This window comes from Indicator indicator, chromosome 25 (genome assembly GCF_027791375.1).
Source record: "Indicator indicator isolate 239-I01 chromosome 25, UM_Iind_1.1, whole genome shotgun sequence".
In the NCBI taxonomy this organism is placed as follows: domain Eukaryota; kingdom Metazoa; phylum Chordata; class Aves; order Piciformes; family Indicatoridae; genus Indicator; species Indicator indicator.
Window position 1 is genome coordinate 2545906 of NC_072034.1, and position 20346 is coordinate 2566251.

The 20346-nt window shown below is 53.8% G+C and overlaps 1 protein-coding gene across 3 annotated transcripts in view; it reads right to left on the reverse strand.

Annotated features, from left to right (window-relative positions):
* SLC4A4 (solute carrier family 4 member 4) overlaps positions 1-19920 on the reverse strand; it is a 121069-nt gene extending 101149 nt beyond the window's left edge. For all 3 annotated transcript variants that reach the window (XM_054392253.1, XM_054392255.1, XM_054392254.1), the window contains exons 1-2: positions 19848-19920; positions 2884-3063 (exon numbers count right to left, since the gene is read on the reverse strand). In XM_054392253.1, the coding sequence (XP_054248228.1) occupies positions 2884-3063; positions 19848-19920 (253 nt within the window). The remainder of the gene's footprint in view (positions 1-2883; positions 3064-19847) is intronic.
* Positions 19921-20346: the final 426 nt, after the last annotated feature.

Below are 20346 nucleotides of genomic sequence, written 5' to 3' on the forward strand. Positions count from 1 at the left end.
CCAAAGCCTTCTTTCTGCCGGTGGGGTTGGCATTTTTCACCAATCCAATTTCTTTCCTGGCTCTTCAAGAGATGGAGTGAGAGTTTCCAAAGAGCTCATCCCAGGCAGAGCCACAGCCACAGAGCACTGGCCAGAGCCTTGGAAAACAGTCCCCAGGCAGGGTGGCTCCAAAGCCTCATTTTTGACAGAGCTGCTTTACACAGGGAGGTCACTGCACAGCCATGGGCTGGGTTGGCTTGGAAGGGACCTTAAAGCTCCAGCAAGCAACCTGGATGTCCTCTGAGCATTGAGTGGTGGTGAGCTGGGGGTGTGCAGGGATCCTTTGTGAACTCTGGAGGTTTCTGTGGTTCCTTTCCTCCAGATGAAGCCATCTTGTTCAGAGATTCATGGAGCAGGGTGGGTTGGAAGGGACCTCAAAGTTCATCCACTTCCAACCCCCTGCCATGGGCAGGGACACCTCCCATCAGCCCAGGCTGCTCAAGGGCTCACCCAGCCTGGCCCTGAACACCTCCAGGGAGGGGGCAACCACAACCTGCCTGGGCAACCTGTGCCAGTCTCTCCCCACCCTCGCTGGCAAGAATTTCTTCCTCATCTCCAGCCTCAATCTCCCCTCTCCCAGCTCAAAGCCATTGTCCCTCCTCCTGTCACTCCCAGCCCTTATCAAAAGTCTCTCCTCAGCTCTCCTGAAGCCCCTTGAGAAACTGGAAGGCCACTATGAGGGTCCCCAGACCCTTCTTTTCTGCAGGCTGAACAGCCCCCAACTCATTTGGAGACTCACTTGGGCTTCAAGAACTGCACAGCAGGCTAGGGGAGAGCCAAGGTGGTGGAGACCTCATTGCTCTCTACAGCTCCCTGAAAGGAGGTTGCAGTGAGGTGGGGGTTGGGCTCTCCCTAGTCTCAGGTGATGGAGAAGAAATGGCCTGAAATTGTGCCAGGGGAGGGTTAGGTTGGAGAGGAGGAAAAATTTCTTTGTGCAGGAGTGGTCAGGGATTAGAAGAGGCTGCCCAGGGAGGTGGTGGAGTCCCCATGCCTGGAGGTACTGGAAGGCTGCTGCAAGATCTCCTCAGAATCATAGAATCAACCAGGTTGGAAGAGACCTCCAACTGAAGAGGAACTAAAGAGCCATTTATGAATGATGCAGAAGGTCAAAAGCAAAGCAGCAGAACTTTCTGGCACTACTATACAAGGCAGAAGTGGGAAAGAAAAGCAACAACCAAAAGAAAAAAAGGGGTGGAAAACAAACAATCCAGGTCAGCTCTGAAGACAAGAGCTTCAGAAAGGAAAAAAAAAAAAACCAAACCAAACCTCAAACAACAAACAAACCCAAAACCAAACACCCTGGGGCTATGAGGTAACACAGAGATGGGAAATTGAGGACAGCAACCTGAACTGGTCCTATCCTTTACAGAGCTCTAAATTAACTGTGGCAGCTTGTAAAAGGATCTGGCCACCAGCACAGGGCAGCAAGTCCCTGCCCACAGCTGGGAAAGGATCTGGATACCTGAGACAGGGAACAATGCAGGCAAAGCTCCACATGAAGAAGTATGAAATGCAGGGGACACCTGCAATGCTGGGTGGCAGTGAGGTGAGCCCCATCCAACACTACATCAGTGCAAAGAGCTCAGGGAGGAGGAAAAGACCAGGGGAGGGGAAAATGCTGAGAGAGGTGAAAAGGTTGAAGGGTTTTTACAGGCAGAGTAGGCAAAAATGCACTGAGCCTGGAGAAACAAGAGAGGGGAAACGAAAATGCCACTGAACCCCTCAGCTCAAATGGATCAGGCCAGAAGCAAGGCTGAACAAAAGGAAAGGGAGAAAACCCACACAGAATCAGAGAACATGGCAGCCTGGAAGGGACCTCCAGAGATCAGCCAGTCCCACCCTGCTTCTCTTCAAGGTTAAGAGCTGAAAGGAGATACTCAGATCACTAAACCCCTTCCAGAGTTCCTCTTGAGATGCTCAAGAGGTCAGGAAACCTTCCAGAGGTCCTTCAGTTTAAAAAAAAAAAATAAAATTAAAGCTTGAGGTGACCAAAGAAATCTTGCAGTTGGTGCATCAGTGGCAAAGGGCAGGTCCTGCCTCTGCACCACAAGACAGCCAAAGGATCAGCAGGGCAAGGAAGGTGAGTCCTGGAGATGCAGAATGGCAGGGGGTGGAAGGCAGCCCTGGAGATGCAGTCCAACCCCCTGCCAAAGCAGCTCACCTGGACAAGGTCACACAGGAGCACCTCCACAGATGGACACCCCCAAACCTCTCCTGCTCTTTGGCTTAAGGTTACACACTCACAGAATGCAGTGGGTTGGAAGGGACCCTCAGAGGTCACCCAGTCCAACCCCCCTGCAGTCAGCAGGGACATCTCCAACTGGAGCAGGCTGCCCAGAGCCCTGCTGAGCCTCACCTTGAATACCTCCAGGGATGGGCCTTCAAACACCTCCCTGGGCAACCTGTTGCAGTGTTCCAGCACCTTCCTGGTACAGAACTTGTCCCTAACAGTTCACAGTGGTCTTGGTGCTTCTCACCAACCTCCTCCCAGGAGTCTGTTTCCAGCTGAAACCACAGAGTGGCTGAATTCTGGAGAGCCAGGGCTGAAGCTGCAACAGATCTGCCCAGGCACCTCCTCACCTCCCTCACACTATCTCTTTACAGGCAGTGTCAAATTGCTCTGCAAAACTTGGCCCCTTCCTGGCTGGCATGAGCTCAGGGGCAACCTCAGGTGACAGGCAGGGATGAAATGTCTGCCCCAGCCCCCAGCAGGCACTGGGCAGCACCTGATGGAGGCCACTGGGAGCCTGCAACCCGAGATGCCTGTTTGGACGGATCCGGTTTCTCCTCCCTGAGCAGATCACCAGGGAGCAGCAGCATTGTAGTGAAGGGAGCAGTACTCACTGAGTGGCTTGAGGATGCTGCTGCTGGTCTCATCAGCGTTTTCCACATCTGATTTGTCTGAGTAGTTCTCAGAGATCTTCTCCTTTTCCTTCTTTTCTTTGTGCCCAGCTCTCCTCCTGTGCCGCCTCCTCCTCCGGTAGCTCTTGGGCACGTGGACCCCGATGTAGATCGTGTGGTGGCCTAGGGAAAGGCAAGCACAGCAAAGATCAGCTTCTGGCAGAATTACTCTGTCCTCCTGAGCCACCAGGAGCCCAAAAGGAGCCCAAAAGGAAAGCAAAAGGAGACCAAAAGGAGACCACAGAATCACAGAATTAAGCAGTTTGGAAAAGACCTCAGAGATCACCAAGTCCAACCAATCACCCAGCATCATCTGATCAACTAAACCATGGCACCAAGTTCCTCATCCAGTCTTATTTTAAACACTTCCAGGGATGGTGACTCCACCACCTCCTTGGGCAGCCCATCCCAGTGGCCAATCTCTCTTTCTGTGAAGAATTTCTTCCTAACATCCAGCCTAAGCCTGCCCTGGCACAGCTTGAGACTGTGTCCTCTCCTTCTGTCACTGGTTGCCTGGGAGAAGAGCCCAACCCCCACCTGGCTACAACCTCCCTTCAGGTAGTTGTAGACAGCAATAAGGTCTCCCCTGAGCCTCCTCCTCTCCAGGCTAAACACCCCACAGGTGGTCCCCACACTGGTGGTGACACAGCTCTTCAGATGCATTCCACCTGCTGGGATGATATTTGTAGCTGGCTGTGGAGAAAAAAAAAGCACAAACCCTCCCCTCCTGCAGATTTGGTGTGCAGCCTACTGCAAGCATGCAAGGACATCCCTTTGAGCAAGGTGTCACAGGTGAGGAGAGGCTGTGCAGCCTCCTTCTCTACAGGCCTCCAAAATCCACTGCAACATGAGTCCTGGAATGGCTCAGGTTGGAAGGCAGATCATAGGCTCACAGGATGTCAGGGGTTGGGAGGGACCCTCAAAGATCATCAAGTCCATCCCCCACAGCAGGTCACACAGGAACACATCCAGGTGGGTTCGGAATGTCTCCAGAGAAGACTCCACAACCTCTCTGGGCAGCCTGCTCCAGGGCTCTGCCACCCTCACAGTGACAAAGTTCTCCCTCCTGTTCCCTTGGCACCTCCTCTGCTTCAGCTTTCCTCCAGTGTCCCTTGTCCTGTCACTGGACATCCCTGAGCAGAGCCTGGCTCCATCCTCCTGACACTGCCCTGCACCTCTTTATCAGCAGGAACAAGGTCACCCCTCAGGCTCCTCTGCTCCCAGCTCCTTTTCACAAAGACTTCCACTTCAAACTGAACACCTCCCAAGTCTTCTGTATGATGACTGTGACCAAAATGTTTTCTTTTCTGCACTACTACCACCTTGGGCTAAACATCTTCCCTCATGTTCCCTTGGATCCTGGGTTCAGTTTTGGGTCCCTCACTCCAAAAAGGACACTGAGGAGCTGGGGAGTATCCAGGGAAGGGTCTGGAGAACAGGGCTGGGGAGGAGCAGCTGAGGGAGCTGGGGGGGGTTCAGCCTGGAGGAGAGGAGGCTGAGGGAGACCTCATTGCTCTCTGCAGCTCCCTGAGAGGAGGTTGGAGCCAGGTAAGGGTTGGGCTCTTCTCCCTAGTCTCAAGTGATAGAAAGAGAAGAAATGGTCTGAAATTGTGCCAGGGGAGGGTTAGGTTGGAGAGGAGGAAAAATTCCTTTGCTGCAAGAGTGGTCAGGGATTGGCAGAGGCTGCCCAGGGAGGTGGTGGAGTCCCCACCCCTGGAGGGGTTCCAGCAAGGTGTGGCCATGGCACTTGGGGCCAGGGTTTGGTGGCAGTGGTGATCTCAGGTTGCTGGTTGGACTGGATGGTCTTAAAGATCTTCTCCAGCCAAAACAACTCTGTGGTTCTGTGAGTGTGTGGGAAGGACTGGAAGAGTCCTCACAACTTCATGGTTGTGAGGATCCCTTGAAGGGAAGTGTCCACAGCCTGTGCCTCCTGCCCCATGTGCATGACTGGCCTGGTCAGGATGGAGGTCCTGTGCCTGCTGCTGTGCCAGCCCCAGCCCCTGCCACCCCCTGGGCCCAGGGAGAGTTGAGGGCAGTGGGCATGTGACAGCCTGGCCTTTGTTCTTATTTCTTGAGCTGATTTGAAACTAAGCAGGGCTTACTTTGGGGCTTGCTTAGTGCTACTTTTAGCATCCCCCCTTTCCAATGGATCATCCCTGTGATTTGTTTGTCCTTCTGGGCCACCAGCTCTGTAGGGCAGTCCAGCTGCCTGGGGGTCTCACACCAAAGGGCAGGCACCTCCCTGCTGCCACTCACCCTGCAAGAATCTGGCTGCAATCCCAACACCACCTTCTTGGCCAGGAAGCTGTGCAGTGCTGGCAAGGCACCTGGTGAGCTGCATCCCACACTGAGGGGCTTCATCCTGGCCTTGCATACCCCCAGGGAGGAGGCAGCCACAACCTCCCTGGGCAGCCTGTTCCAGAGTCTCACCACCCTCATACTGAAGAACTTCTTCCTCAGCTCCAGTCTGACCCTGCTCTCTCTCAGCTTCAGACCATTCCCCCTTGGGCTGTCTCTAGACACCCTGATGGAAAGCCCCTCTCCAGGGGATAATGTTTTAGCAAGCCCAAGGAAGCCAGCATCCATCCCACTCTCCTTTACAACACAGAGAGTGCCACTTGGACCTGCAGGGCTCCCCCAGAGTGCTGGGAAATCCTGGCCAACCAAAACAGCTCTTAAAAATAACAAAACTCATCAGTTTGCCTGGAGGAGAGCAGGGAGGCTGGTGGGCACCCAAAACGGACCCCAGGAGGAAACTGGTAACTGGCCCATGTTGGGTTCAGGCTGAGCAGGAGTTGGACTACCAGGAGGAATCTGCAGGGTCATGACAAGAGCTTGTAGTGCCAGGATGAGAGGCAATGGCTGTGAGCTGGGAAAAGAGAGATTGGGACTGGAGATGAGGAAGAAATTCTTGACAGAGAGAGTGGGGAGACACTGGCACAGGTTGCCCAGGGAGGTTGTGGATGTCCCCTCCCTGGAGGTGTTCAAGGCCAGGCTGGATGAGGCTCTGAGCCCTGGGCAGGGACACCTCCCACCAGCACAGCTTGCTCAAGGCCTGATCCAGCCTGGCCTTGAACACCTCCAGGGAGGGGACATAGGATCATAGAAACCCCACTCCCCCTGCAGGGGCTTGGAACTGGATGACCTTTAAGGTCCCTTCCAACCTAAAGCATTCTCTGATGATTCTATGGCATTGGAAGAGGCTGCCTGGGGAGGTGATGGAGTCCCCACCCCTGGAGGGGTTCAAGAAACCTGTGGCCATGGCACTTGGGGCCAGGGTTTGGTGGCCATGGTGGGGTTGGGTTGCTGCTTGGAGGTCTTTCCCCAGCCCAGCAGCTGCATGCTGAGGGAGCAGTCTGCACCACACTGACTTTCTCAGCCATCCCCAGTTGCAGGCAGTGGTTCTCATGGGAAAAGCTCTGCCACCCTGGTGAGGAGGAAGTGTCTCAGCAAGCCAGGGCATTCAGAGTATGTGTCAATTGTTTCCTTCTTGGGAAGGGAGCCTAGAAGTTTCTCTCAGCCTCTGCAGCAATGCAAACAGCTGCCAAGCACTGCGAGGCTGCAGCAAAGGAAAAGGTCTTGCCTGGCTTCCCCCAGCAGGCTGGCAGCTGGAGGGGGTGGGGAGCATCCAAAAACACCCCAAAAAAACCACCACCAACAACAAAAAAAAGCAGCATTAAGTAAGTCTGTCCCTGGCAGGAGGGGGGAAAGCTGTTAAGTGGTGCAGATGTTTGCCTGCCTGCATACAACTTTGTGGCGTGTTCCAGGATGTGTCCTGGGCACACGTGGGTGAGAGATTAGAGACAGATTGCCCACTTCTGCTGGCAGCACATTAAAGCATTAAGGCTCCAGGCTTACCACCATGTGTGTCTGCTACCAAGCTGGCCACAGCATTAGAGTGCTTCAGGGGAGGCCCCGGCGTGAACACAGACACTGCACCCACCCCCAGCCTGTTGCTCCTGCCTTTGGGATGTGATCCTGGCTGGAAGAATCCCTCTCCAGGGACAGCCCTGCCCTGCACCTCCTGCTTGTGCTGAGGGAAGGGTCCCCTCCTCTGTCCCCACACAGCCATCTGCCACCTTAGAGATGATGTTCCCAGCTGCTGGAACAGCTTTCCTGCTTCCTTTGACACTCCAGAGCTCCTTCATCCCTTCAGGGGTTGCTCTGTGAGCTCTCCTTGCAGATGTGATCTTAGAGCTCTCCATCAGCATTAATGATTCTGTGATCATATGTCCCCTTCCTGGAGGTGTTCAGGGCCAGGTTGGATGATCCCCTGAGCAAGCTGGGCTGGTGGGAGGTGTCCCTGCCCATGGCAGGGGGTTGGGACTGGATGGTCTTTAAGGTCCCTTCCAACCCAAGCCATTCTGTGTCTCCAGTTGTGTGGCTCTGCCCATCCCCTCTGAGGTGGGAACCATTTCTCCCTGGGCTGGAGGCACCAGAGGCACCTCCCTTTGCTTCTGTCACTGATTTTGGACCTTGCTTGACCCTGGATTTCACTTTGTTGGTTGTTTTGGGTTTTTTTCCTTGCTCCCTGAGATGCCAAATTAGTGCCTGGTGCTGTCCTGGGCAGCTGTTGGCAGCAGGAGATGCTCCTGTGTGAACCTCTGATAGCTCAGCCTAGATGATGCTGGCTAGAAAGTAACTCACTTGACTCAGGGAGCCTTTCCCTCAGCCTTTTGTTGGCCTTTGAGAACTTGGGAGGGTTTCAGAAGCCTTTCCCAGGTGCTTTGGGATATACTTCAGCAACTCCACAACAACCATGCCCTTGGCAGGGGGGTTGGAGCTGGATGATCTGCAAGGTCCCTTCCAACTCAACCCATTCTGAGTCCAGAATTCAGCGTTTCTGATGTGTCATCTGTGCTTGCTGGCCTGAGGAGCTGCTGCTGGGGATCTGTGCACCTCAGAGGTGCTGCTGGGCTGCAGAGCATGTGTGGTGGGGAGGAGAGGCAGTGGAAAGTGCATAGGGCAAGAGCTATTTTGATAAGCTTCTGGCCCCATCCATGCACAGAGCTCAGCAGTCTGTTATTTGCAAAGCCCCTGGGGAGCTCAGCTGACTGTTCTGAAGTTGCTAGCAAGGAGGGACACTCTGGTCAAGCAGCTTGCTAAAGAGCTCCAACAATTATGGTTGGACTCACAGAATCCTGGAATGGGTTGGGTTAGAAGGGACCCCCCAAAGCTCACCCAGTCCAAGCCCCCTGCAGCCAGCAGGGACATCCTCCACTAGAGCAGGTTGCTCACAGCCTTCTCCAGCCTGGTCTTAAATATTCATCTCCAGGGCTGGGATCTCAACTCCCTCCCTGGGCAATCTGTTGCAGTGCTCCAGCAGCCTCCTGGTGCAGAACTTGTTCCTCACATCCAATCTCAATCTGCTCTGCTCTCATTTCACTCTCCCTGGGCAATCTGTTGCAGTGCTCCAGCAGCCTCATGGAGCAGAATTTTTTCCTCACATCTAATCTCAATCTGCTCTGCTCTTATTTCAATCCATTGTTCCTCATCCTATCCCTGCAGGCCTTTGGGAACAGTCCCTCTGCAGCTTCCTTGCAGCCCCCTTCAGGGACTGGAGGGCAGCTCTAAGGTCTGCCTGGAGCCTTCTCTTCTCCAGGCTGCACACCCCCAGCTCCCTCAGCCTGTCCTCATAGCAGAGGTGCTCCAACCCTGGGATGCTCTCCAGGTGTTCCTGTGAGGTCAGTAGGAAAATCCACCTGCCAACCCAAAACCATTCTATGAATCTATGAACCTCAGGGGTTTAGGACCTCAGTACCTTCAGAAGGTCAGTTAGATCTTTCCATGAAGTGACCTCTCAGCCTTTAAAGGGCTCCTGTGTACCAAGTCTATAGTTAGCAGAAGGAAAGTCTCCCCAGACATCTGTCAAAAGGTGCACTTCTCAGTTTCAAGCCTCCACTTGCTCACTCCCAGCCAAGGACCCAGGCTTGAACTGCCAGATTCCTAACAGGATTCAGAGGTTGCTCCAGTGGAGCACGGAGCTAGCACTGTGCCCTGGAGAACAGGGAGGCTCTAGAAGATGGAGCTCACAAAGCCAAGGCTTTCAGGGAGAGAAAATGACCAAAAAAAATGACAGCAGGTCTTCACTTGACTTCTTGAAGATCCTACAACCCCTGGCTGTTAAGAAGGAGCAGGGCAAGCCACTCACCCACCTGTGCTGGCAAGGGATCAGGAGATGAAGCTCAGAAGACTGATGGCAGCTACAAGCTGCTGCTCCATGGCAGGAAAACAGAAGGAAGTTCAGAGATTCATTGAATGGTTTGGAAGGGACCTTAAAGCTCATCCAGCTCCACCCCCCTGCCATGGGCAGGGACACCTCCCACCAGCACAGCTTGCTCAAGGCCTCATCCAGCCTGGCCTTGAACACCTCCAAGGAGGGGGCATCCACAGCCTCCCTGGGCAACCTGTGCCAGGGTGTCCCCACCCTCACTGGCAAGAATTTCTCCCTCATCTCCAGTCTCAATCTGCCCTCCTCAAGCTTCACTGGCAGGGAATTCAGGAGTGGACATGGTGTGGACAGAAGCATGAAGGTGTCTGGGGGCTCTCCCTGAGCTTTATATAAGCCACTGCCAGGCTCTGACCCACAACACCTTAAGCTGCTTTTCTTTCTCTCTTCTTCAGAGCCATCAGAGGTTATGGAGGTGCTGGAACATGTCCAGAGAAGGGCCACAAGAATGGGCAGAGAGCTGGAGAACCTCCCCTGTGGGGACAGGCTGGGAGAGTTGGGGCTGGAGAAAGGAAGGCTCCCAGGAGACCTTCTTGTGGCCTCCTAGTATCTGAAGGGGGCTACAAGAAAGCTGGGGAGGGACTTTTGAGGGTGTCAGGGAGTGATGGGACTGGGGGGAATGGATCCAAGCTAGAGGAGAGCAGGTTTAGATCAGACCTTGGGAAGAAATTCTTCCCTATGAGGGTGGTGAGAGACTGGCAGAGGTTGCCCAGGGAGGTGGTGGAAGCCTCATCCCTGGAGGTTTTTGCAGCCAGGCTGGAGGTGGCTGTGAGCAACCTGCTGTGGTGTGAGGTGTCCCTGCCCATGGCAGGGGGTTGGAACTGGATGAGCCTTGAGCTCCCTTCCAACCCTGACAGTTCTGTGATTCTACAGGTGCCACCCAACCTGTCCTGCCCTGATCTGATCTAATCTGGCCAGCACTGCTTGGGTTGCAGGGAAGGAAGGGAAGACCCCCAAAACACACAGCCCTGGGGAACAGGGCAGAGGAGAGGACTCTTGCTGGACTGCTCAATTTTCAGTCCAAGCAGAGCACCTTTGGCTTTCCTGGCATCTGAGCAGGGTTCCTTTAAACACTGAGCAGGGTTCCTTTAAACTTCTGTCCCCAGTGACCACCCAAAGCAGCCCCTCCAGGGTGGAAACCTTGAGCTCCTTCTCCATCTTTCCATCTCAGGAATTACCAAGGGCTGACTAAATGCACACCAAGCTTGGCTCCATCAAGTTCAGAGATTCAGGTAGGTCTTAGACCACCCCCTCCCCAATATAAGCATGAGCTGTGCTGCAATGACCAAAGCAGCCAAGTCATAGCATCAGAGAATGGCTTGGGTTGGAAGGGACCTTCAAGACCAGCCAGTTCCAACCCCCTGCCCTGGGCAGGGACACCTCCCACCAGCCCAGCTTGCTCAAGGCCTCATCCAGCCTGGCCTTAAACACCTCCAGGCAAGGGGCATCCTGTGCAACCTGTTCCAGTGCCTCTAAACTCCTGTCCTTATTTCAGGGAAAGAGCCTCAAAACCGCTTTCTAGCTACCAGAGGGTGGCTGCTGCTTGAGCACAAGCAACATGAAGGTGCACCACTGAAATCTGTGCTCTAAACTCAAGAGCAAACACCACAGTCCTGGGAAAGCCTGAGGACACCACCACCACTGACTGCATGGAGCAGGAACATTGTCCAAAGCCTGAACAACAAACAGCAAAGGATGGGGGACAAGCCCAACAGCTGCAGCTGCAACCCAGTCCAGCAGTTGCAACCCAGCCCAGCAGCTGCAACCCAGCCCAGCAGCTGCAACCGCAACTGCAACCAGCCCAGCAGCTGCAACCGCAACTGCAACCAGCCCAGCAGCTGCAGCTGCAACTGCAACCAGCCCAGCAGCTGCCACCAAGCCCAGCAGCTGCCACCAAGTCCAGCAGCTGCCACCAAGCCCAGCAGCTGCCACCAAGCCCAGCAGCTGCCACCAAGCCCAGCAGCTGCAGCTGCAACTGTAACCAGCCCAGCAGCTGCAACCAAGCCCAGCAGCTGCCACCAAGCCCAGCAGCTGCCACCAAGTCCAACACCTGCAGCTGCAACCAGCCTGGCAGAGCTCTCCCTAAGCCCCCACCCTGTTTCCCTTAACTTGCACAGTGCCAAGCAGCCCCTGGGAAGTCCTCACCGCTCTGCACCACTGCACCAGCATGGGAAGAGCCCTGCTGCAAGCAAACCTTGACTCCAAGGCTGCAGTTAAAATTAACCTAGGGGAGGCCATGGTGTGCTCTGCAAGGCAGATCTGGGGCTGCCAGAAGGCTGAGCTGCTGCCAGTGGGGCACCATGAAGGAATGCAAACAACAAAGACCTCCTGATGCCTCCCCAGCAGCACAAGACTTCCTTCAAGGAAGTGCCCAAGCTTCCTGTGTCCCTTCTCAGGCTTCCTCTCACAGTTAAGGAAGTTCTCACAGTCTTGTGCACCCAGGCTGGGCCTCCTCACTCTATTTTGTGTTACCTTGGAATTTGCAATACCCCAGAACAACAAAAAAAACAAACCCAAACAATCAGGCAGGGTAAGTGGGACTCACACCTGAAGGGTGAACAGAAGTTGTTTGGTTCCTCAACCTCCATCCTCAACTGTCACATCCACTACAGCTGTAGAATCAGAGAATCAACAAGGTTGGAAAAGACCTCAGAGGTCATCAAGTCTAACCTATCACCCAGAACCTCATGACTAACTAACCCATGGCTCCAAGTGCCACCTCCAATGCTTTTTTGAACACCTCCAGGGATGGTGACTCCACCACCTCCCTGGGCAGCACATCCCATGGCTAATTACTCTTTCTGTGAAGAGCTTCCTCCTCACCTGGAGCCTAAACTTCAGAGCAGACACCACTGAGAGCTGGCTGCTCTTTCAGTGCTCTTCCCACCCCAGCAGCCCTCTTCCACAGCAGCTTCTGAAAGCTTGGGCAGACCACAGAATCAACCAGGTGGGGAAAGACCTCAGAGCTCATCAAGTCCAACCTAACACCTCCTGACAACTAACTCATGGCTCCAAGTGCCACATCCAAGCTTTTTTGGAACACCTCCAGGGATGGGGACTCCATCACCTCCCTGGGCAGAACATCCCATGGCTAATTACTCTTTCTGTGAGGAACTTCCTCCTCACCTCCAGCCTAAACTTCCCCCTGGCACAGCTTGAGACTGTGTCCTCTTGTTCTGCTGCTGGTTGCCTGGGAGAAGAGACCAACCCCCTCCTGGCTACAACCTCCCTTCAGGTAGTTGTAGACAGCACTGAGGTCTCCCCTGAGCCTCCTCTCCTCCTCTTCTTTGTACCTTTACAAAGAGCTGCTGGGCAGAAGGAGGTTCATACAACAGGTGGGAGAAGACAATCAAACCAGTCTGGACTTGAATCCCAACTGGAATGACCCAGGAGAGGACCAAGCCCTCATGTGGAGGTGCACAACTCCACCACCTGCCTGCAGGCAGCATCTAAGGAAACTGCAACACAAAAGAGGAGAGGGCTTGAAAAGTAATCCTTGTGGAGTGGTTGTCCTGAGCACACCCAGCCAGGGGAAGCTGCAGGAGTTGTCAGGGATTGGCACAGGCTGCCCAGGGAGGTGGTGGAGTCCCCATCCCTGGAGGGGTTCCAGAACCCTGTGGCCAGGGCACTTGGGGCCAGGGTTTAGTGGTCATGGTGGGGTTGGGTTGGAGGTTGAAGTCAGACCTTAGAGGGCTTCCCAAGCCAAACAAGTCTGTGGTTCTGTGCCTGGACTGCTGGGCAATGTCCAGGGGCAGGCACCAGCAGCCCCAGGAACCACAAAGATGCCCTCAGAGAATTTGCTCCCACCAGAGGTGCCACCTGAAGGCCACCTTCCTCATCAGCACAGCCCTCAGCAGTATTGATGTGAGCAGCAGGTCAGAGAGCTGATGCCTGGTCCTGAACTGATGAGGGAGAGAGAAAAGCCAGGCTGGGATGGAGACAACTCCCTTCAGTGCCATGGACCTTCCACTCCCAGCATGTGCCAGGGCTAAGCTCACCACCACCTCAAAGCACACCACACCTGCCCTCTGCTGCAGGCACCCAGCTCACAGCTTGACCCAGCTGCCCTTGCACCACCTTCTGCCCTTCTGCTGCCTGCACAGCCAGCCTCTCACCCCCTCAGGGAGAGTCACCTCCTCATCCTCTCAGCTTGGAGCACAGCTTGGCTCACACAGCTGGGAGCAGGGGAGCACCAGCCCCCTCCTCACACAGCCAGCACCTCCAAAGCTAATGCTGCTTCCTCACAGCAGGAGGAAGACATCTGCAGTGTCCATGCAATGGTGAGGAGGTCCTAGTGACAGGACAAGGGGCAATAGTTTGACCCTGCAGCAGGGCAGATTCAGGCTGGACATCAGGAGGAAGTTCTGCACAATGAGGGTAGGAAAATCCTGGAACAGGCTGCCCAGGGATGCAGTCCAGGCCCCATCCCTGGAGACATTCAAGACATGATGGAGCCCTGGGCAGCCTGATCTAGCTGGAGGTGTCCCTGCTGCCTGCAGAGGGGTTGGACAAGGTAACCTTTGAGGCTCCCTTCCAACCCAATGCATTCTGTGACTGTGACATAGACCCCTGCAGGGAATCCAATTGCAGCACATTCAGAGTGCCTTGCATCAAGCCAGCACTGGCTCAGAAGTGATAGCAGTGACCAAAAGCTCTGAGCAAACCACTTTGTGAGGGATTCACATGCCACAGCCCCCACAGCCTTTGCTCTGCTGACTTCATTAACCCCCATGCACACCAACTGCTCCAAATTCTTCCTTAGGCTTGGACCATTTTCATGGAAGCATGGAATTGTTTGGGTTGGGAAAGGCCTCTGAGATCATCCAGTCCAACCAGCAACCCAACCCACAGCTAGTAAACCCTGGCCCCAAGGGCCATGGCCAGGCTTTTCTTGAACACCTCCAGGGATGGGGACTCCACCACCTCCCTGGGCAGCCTCTTCCAATCCCTAACCACTCTTGCAGCAAAGAAACTTTTCCTCCTCTTCAACCTAACCTTCTCCTGACATAATTCCAGGCCATTGCCTCTCCTTCTATCACCTGAGATGAGTGAGAAAGGTCTGCAGCAGTCACCCCCCCTGGACCTTCCCATTTCTGACAACCCAGCCAGCAGCACACTGCAGTGCCCTCCAATGTGTCCTGAGGAAGGAAAAGCTGGAGAGAAGCTCATCTCAGCTCTTTCACCCAGCTACTTCACAAAGCTGAGAAGACCCAAACCTGGTTGAACTGACTGTGTGGGGCAGCCTTCAGCTCCCAGCCTCTGCTTGCCAGCCCCAAGCTGTGGCAGGGAAAAAAAAAAAGGGGCAAAAAGCTCTTTATTTGTCATTTTTCATCTTTTTGAGTCCTCACCATTTAGGGTTTGTGTTGTTTGGGGTTTTTTTTTCTTGCACAAGCAACACCAAACTCAGTTTCATCACAGCAACACACCCCCAGCCTCTCTCTCTCCCTCTCTGCATGGGAAGGAAAGGCACCAGAGGACATTAATGAAGTACACTCTGTGCTGAGCCTTCATCTGATTCATTTTTAAATCACATTTATTTCAGAAGCAATTAGAAACTCTGGCTGATAGGAACCAGGGCTTGTGGTTGCTCCTGCAAGGGGAGAAGGTCTGCCTGCAGCCAGTGAGCAAAAGCTGAGAGGGTGTGGAAAGGGGGGGGGGGAAAAAAGAAAAAAAAAAGGCTGAAGAACTGGGCAAACACAGCTCATTTCTCCTGCCTGCTGCTAATAAAGATTTTTCACAGCTCTCTTGACCCTCTCAGCCTCTCTCCTCATTGATCCATCCAGTGATTATCTTCAGGCTTATGGCATCACCCAGCTGGGAGTGAGACACCACAGGGTCAAGAATAGAAAGCAAGGAGGAGGGAGGAAAAAAAGTGTGAGGAGCAAGCAGGCAGCTACAGAGTGGAGGGGGGGGAAAGAAAGTAGCTGCAGAAAGTTGTTCCAACAGCCCTGCAGTAAATCTCATCATGGGAACAGGATCCATGGCAAAGTTTCCACTGGCCCAGCACTTTTTTTTTTTTTTTTCACACCCCCCCTTCAGTTCACTCCCACAAGAGTGCTACCTAGGAGATAACTCTCAAGCCCTTGAGCCTGGAAGCTGTGTGGAAACCCAGGGCAGAACCACCTGCCACAAGCACTGGTCCCCCAGCTTCCCAGCACAGGCAGGGCAGGGCAGGCAGAGTGCTCCAGCCAGAGCTGTCAGACTGGGAATCAAGCATCCTCCTCCCCAGCATGAGGTCAGGGCAGCAGCCAGCCCCGGGGGAAGTTCTGCTTAGGGAGCCAAGAATACCTTATCTCAAAGGATAAGGTGGAGCTTTGCTTTTCCCCTCTTGCAAAACTGGTTCTTAAGTAATGTGTTTATGTCACACAGCAGCACTCCTAGCAGGGGCATGGCAGCAAGGATGGCATTGCCTTCAAGGAAAGGAAGGTGCAGTGCTCACTGTGGGTGGGGATGGACTTCTGGCAGAGGGGCTGCAGCCTGGGGCACTGCCTCAGCCTGATTCCCTCCCCCCAGCAAGCTGGCAGCTTCACTCCCACTCTCCTTCCATCCTCTAGACCAGCCCCAGGCAGGTCCCTCACCTCACCAGGTCAATCTTGGGCAGTATCAGAAGCACAGCATCCCAGAGTCAAACACAGAATCAATCCCAGGATCAATCCCAGAATCCCAGAATCAATCACAGAATCAATCCCAGAGTCAATCCCAGAATCAATCCCAGAATCCCAGAGTCAATCCCAGAATCAATCCCAGAATCCCAGAGTCAATCCCAGAATCCATCACAGAATCCCAGAGTCAATCCCAGAATCCATCCCAGAATGGTAAGGGTTGGAAGGGACCTCTGGAGATCATCCACTCCAACCCCACTGCCAAGCCAGGGTCACCTAGAGAAGGTCACACAGGAGCACAGCCAGGTGGGTTGGGAATGTCTCCAGAGATGGAGGATCCACCACCTCTCTGGGCAGCCTGCTCCAGGGCTCCAGCACCCTCACATTACAGAAGTTCCTCCTCATGTTTAGATGGAACTTCTGAGGGTCAAGCTGGTGTCCATTGCCTCTTGTCCTGTCACTGGGCACCACTGAACCAAGCCTGGTGCCATCCTCCTGCCACCCACCTTGAAGTATTGATCAGCATTGATGAGATTCCCCCCAGGCTGCTCTTTTCCAGCCTAAACACCCCCAATCCTCTCAGTCTCTCCTCATCAGAGCTGTTCTGGTCCCCTCAGCACCCTTGCAGCCCACTGCCCCAGCCCAGGGATGGCTTCAAAGCAGCTCTTCCTAATCCCCATGCCTTGAGTGAATCAAGTGAGCCCTCTCTCTGATCAGGGCAGTGGGAGGTGAGCTGGGACCAAGCAATTTCCAAACATCCCCAGCTGCTATCACAAATAAAGCAGAGCTGCACAGGGCAGCCCAGGACCAGACTCAGATGCCACCTTGGGAGAAGCATTCAGCCCTCTCTGGAGGCAGGCCATGCTTTGCTCAGGTGTGTGGTTCCTGTTCACATCACACTTCCTCAGCAATCCCATGCCCCACAGCTGCCCCAAGCTGGTGTCTCAGCATCCTAGTGACCAGAAAAGCTCATTTTAAAACCCACCCACCACCCCCCCTTTGAAAAGCAAAGCCCTTCCCTCTGCCCCACAGCCCTTACACAACCAAAGGAGGGGGTGGACAACCTAACTCAGAGCTCTGATCTCCACCTCAGACACACCAGCAGCTTGCCAATCAAATGACACCACCTCCTTCCCTCCCTTCTTCCAGGAGGGGCCAAAGGAAGGGTGCTCAAAGGGACAACTGCAGAATTCAGCTGTTTGAAAACCAAACCCAGTCATCATCTGTTTGAAAACCAAACCCAACCACAAGCAACAGAAGCAGCCTCCCTCCTAAGAGCATCCAAGCATCTCCCATCCTCTTCTGCCAACTCCTCAAGCCCCACTGCCCAAACACTGCACTGCCAGCTGCCTTCTGCTGCCCTTTTTGATTTTTTTTTTTCTCCCCCTTACAGGTTTAGGGAAATTCAGAGCAGCTTGAAAAGAGCCTTCCTGAGAAATCTGATCCACCTTTGACTTGGACTTGATGATTTCCAGAGGTCCCTTCCAGCCCCTGCCATTCTGTGATTGAGAGGCACAACAAAAAAAATAGCTGGGAGAGAAATGGAAAGAAGATGCAAGAGAGGCCAAAGAGCTCATGACACTGAGGGTGTTTCCTCATAGAATCACAGAGTGGTTTGGGTTGGAAAAGCCTTCTAAGATCATTGACTCCAACCTTCAACTCAACACCACCATGGCCACTAAACCCTGCCCCCAAGTGCCATGGCCACAGATTTCTGGAACACCTCCAGGCATGGGGACTCCATCACCTCCCTGGGCAGCCTCTTCCAATCCCTGACCACTCTTGCAGCAAAGAAATTTTTCCTCCTCTCCAACCTAACCCTCCCCTGGCACAATTTCAGGTCATTGCCTCTCCTTCTGTCACCTGAGACTAGGGAGAAGAGCCCAACCCACACCTCACTGCAACCTCCTTTCAGGAGGTGAGGGGTCTCAGCAGAGAAGAGTCACAGGATCACAGCTCACAGGATGGCAGGGGTTGGAAGGGACCCAAGGAGATCATCAAGTCCAGCCCCCCTGCCAGAGCAGGGCCATACAATCTAGGTCAGGTCACACAGGAATGCATCCAGAGGGGCCTTGAGAGTCTCCAGAGAAGGAGACTCCACAACCTCTCTGGGCAGCCTGCTCCAGGGCTCTGTGACCCTGACAGTCAAGAACTTCCCACTTGTGTTGAGGTGGAACCTCCTGTGCTGCAGCTTACATCCATTGCTCCTTGTCCCATCCCAGGGAGCAAGTGAGCAGAGCCTGTCCCCTGCCTCCTGACCCCAGATATTGATAAACATTGATCAAATCCCCTCTCAGTCTTCTCTTTTCCAGACTACAAAGCCCCAGGTCCCTCAGCCTCTCCACTCCCCTCATCATCCTCCTAACCCTCTGGTGGACCCTCTCCAGCAGGTCCCTGTCCCTCCTCAACTGGGGAGCCCAAAACTGAAGGCAGTGCTCGAGATGAGGTCTCAGCAGGGCAGAGTAGAGGGGGAGGAGACCTCCCTGGCTCTGCTGGCCACACTCTGAATGCCCCCCAGGACACCCTTGGCCTTCTTGGCCCCCAGGGCACATTGCTGTCCCTTGTTCTCCACCAGCACTCCCAGGTCCATCCCCACAGGGCTGCTCTCCAGCAGATTCCCTCCCATCCTGTCCTGCTGCAGTTCATTCCTCCTTCCCAGGGGCAGGACTCTGCACTCTCCAGCAGAGCCCAGGGGCAGAGTACCCTCTCCTGCCCTGCTGCCCAGCACACAGCTGCCTGCTGGGCTGCAGGAGGGCACTGCTGGCTCCTGGGAAGCTGCTCAGCACCTCCCCAGCCTTTCTTCAGGGCTGCTCTGCCCCCAGCCTGGATTTGTGCCTGCAAGCAGTGCAGTGTGGCTGCTGTTGGCACTGCATCCAGGGCAGTGAAAGCCCAAAGGTTTTCCCCAGGGAACTGGCTGGTGTGAGTGGCTGGCTGGGTTCAGATTCATCTTTTTGGGGTGCAGGGGGAAGATATTTCCCTTCACACTGCTCAGTCCTTCAGGGCTGCCAACACCACAGCTGTAACTCTACACCACAGCCAGCAGAGAAGGAAATGGGACTGAACTCATCACCTCAGCCAGCACAGGGAGGTGAAATGCTGCCTTCCTCTCCCTTCTAGGTAGGGTAGGTCCCTCTCCTCCTTTCCTCCTGTTCCCCCACACTTTTATCAAGCACTCAGCCAACAGATCCCTCATCCACCAAGAGGATTTGCAGCAAATAATTCATTCCTAATCAGCTGAATAAATTTTTCCACAAACAAACCTTCAACTAAACTCCTTGAATTTTTCCCCCTCCCCTCCCACCTTTGGGGTTTCACAACCTTTGCAGTTAGAAAATAATTAAAAAGAAAAAAAAAAAAAACCAAAACAAATCCACAACACACTTCCAAAAGGAGCAGTGAGTAAACTGCTCTTAAAAAGTTCTTCTTCAAGGAGGGGGGGAAAATAAATAAATAAAATTATCTTTATGTCTTCTAAGCTAAAAAAAAAAAAAAAAAAAAGAAAAACAACAACCAACCAACCAAACAAAAACACAAACAAACAAAACACCAAAAAAACAAACAAACAAAACAAAACCAAAAAACCCCAAACCAGCTACTTGCTGCCTGATGTCCACCCCAAGGAATTCTGCTGGACTTCCCAGCTCCCTTTCTCCAGCTGTGACACCTGCCCAGCATTATCCCAGCCCTTCCCAAGTGCACTGCAGGAGTGCAAGCACTGCCCAAACCTCATGCAAATAGGACAGCAAACCCTGCAGCTCACACCGACACAACCCCCCACCCCCCTTTCCCCAGGATTTCACAACCACTATGCAAGGCACAGCAAGGAGGACCTGGGGGGAGGTGGGAAGGTGTGCCAGCAGCACACCTGGGCTGAGGAAGTGACCAAAAAAAGAGGATTTATTTTAAAATTCAGTCCCACCCTGATGGAGCTGATCAGGGTTGGAGTCCATTTGAGGATTAATTGCTGGGCAGAACCAGGCTGCCCCTCCTTTTGCTCTGCTGTGCCCAACCTTGGGGTGCAAACGCAGGCTGCTGAAGGCACCCTCCCTCCCCAGCAGCCCAAGCAGCTCTCTTACCTTCCACCTCTTCTTCATCACACACATGTTTGAGGAAGGAAGCCCCTCTGTCCAGCACTGCCTCGTCCTCCATCCTATAGTAATAGAAAAGGAAAAAGGAATGCTCAGACTTCTCCTGCAGCGAGCTGTTGGATCCAGCCCAGCTCCTGGGCAGGTTAACTTGCAAGCTGTTGTTGTTCATGGTCCTGGGGGTGCTCCTGTCTTCCTTCCAGTGCCTGCTGTTTCTTCATAGAGCTTCTTTCAAGTGGGGCTTGGGTTGAAGCTGGCCTCAGGGAGCTGCACTTCTAACCTTGAGAGGGCATCAGTGGTGACAGGTGTGAGAAACGTAATCCCAGCCACAAGGCTTTGGGGCTTTTTCCTCCTTCTTCTTTAGCTTTTGGGAGGGGTTTTCCTCCTCCTTTTTTTTTTTTTTTCCTCTTCCCTCCAAAAGTGGCACACAGGCAAGCTTGGGGTTGCCTACACAGAGGCAGGAGTTTGTGGAATGCCAGTTTCAAGCCCT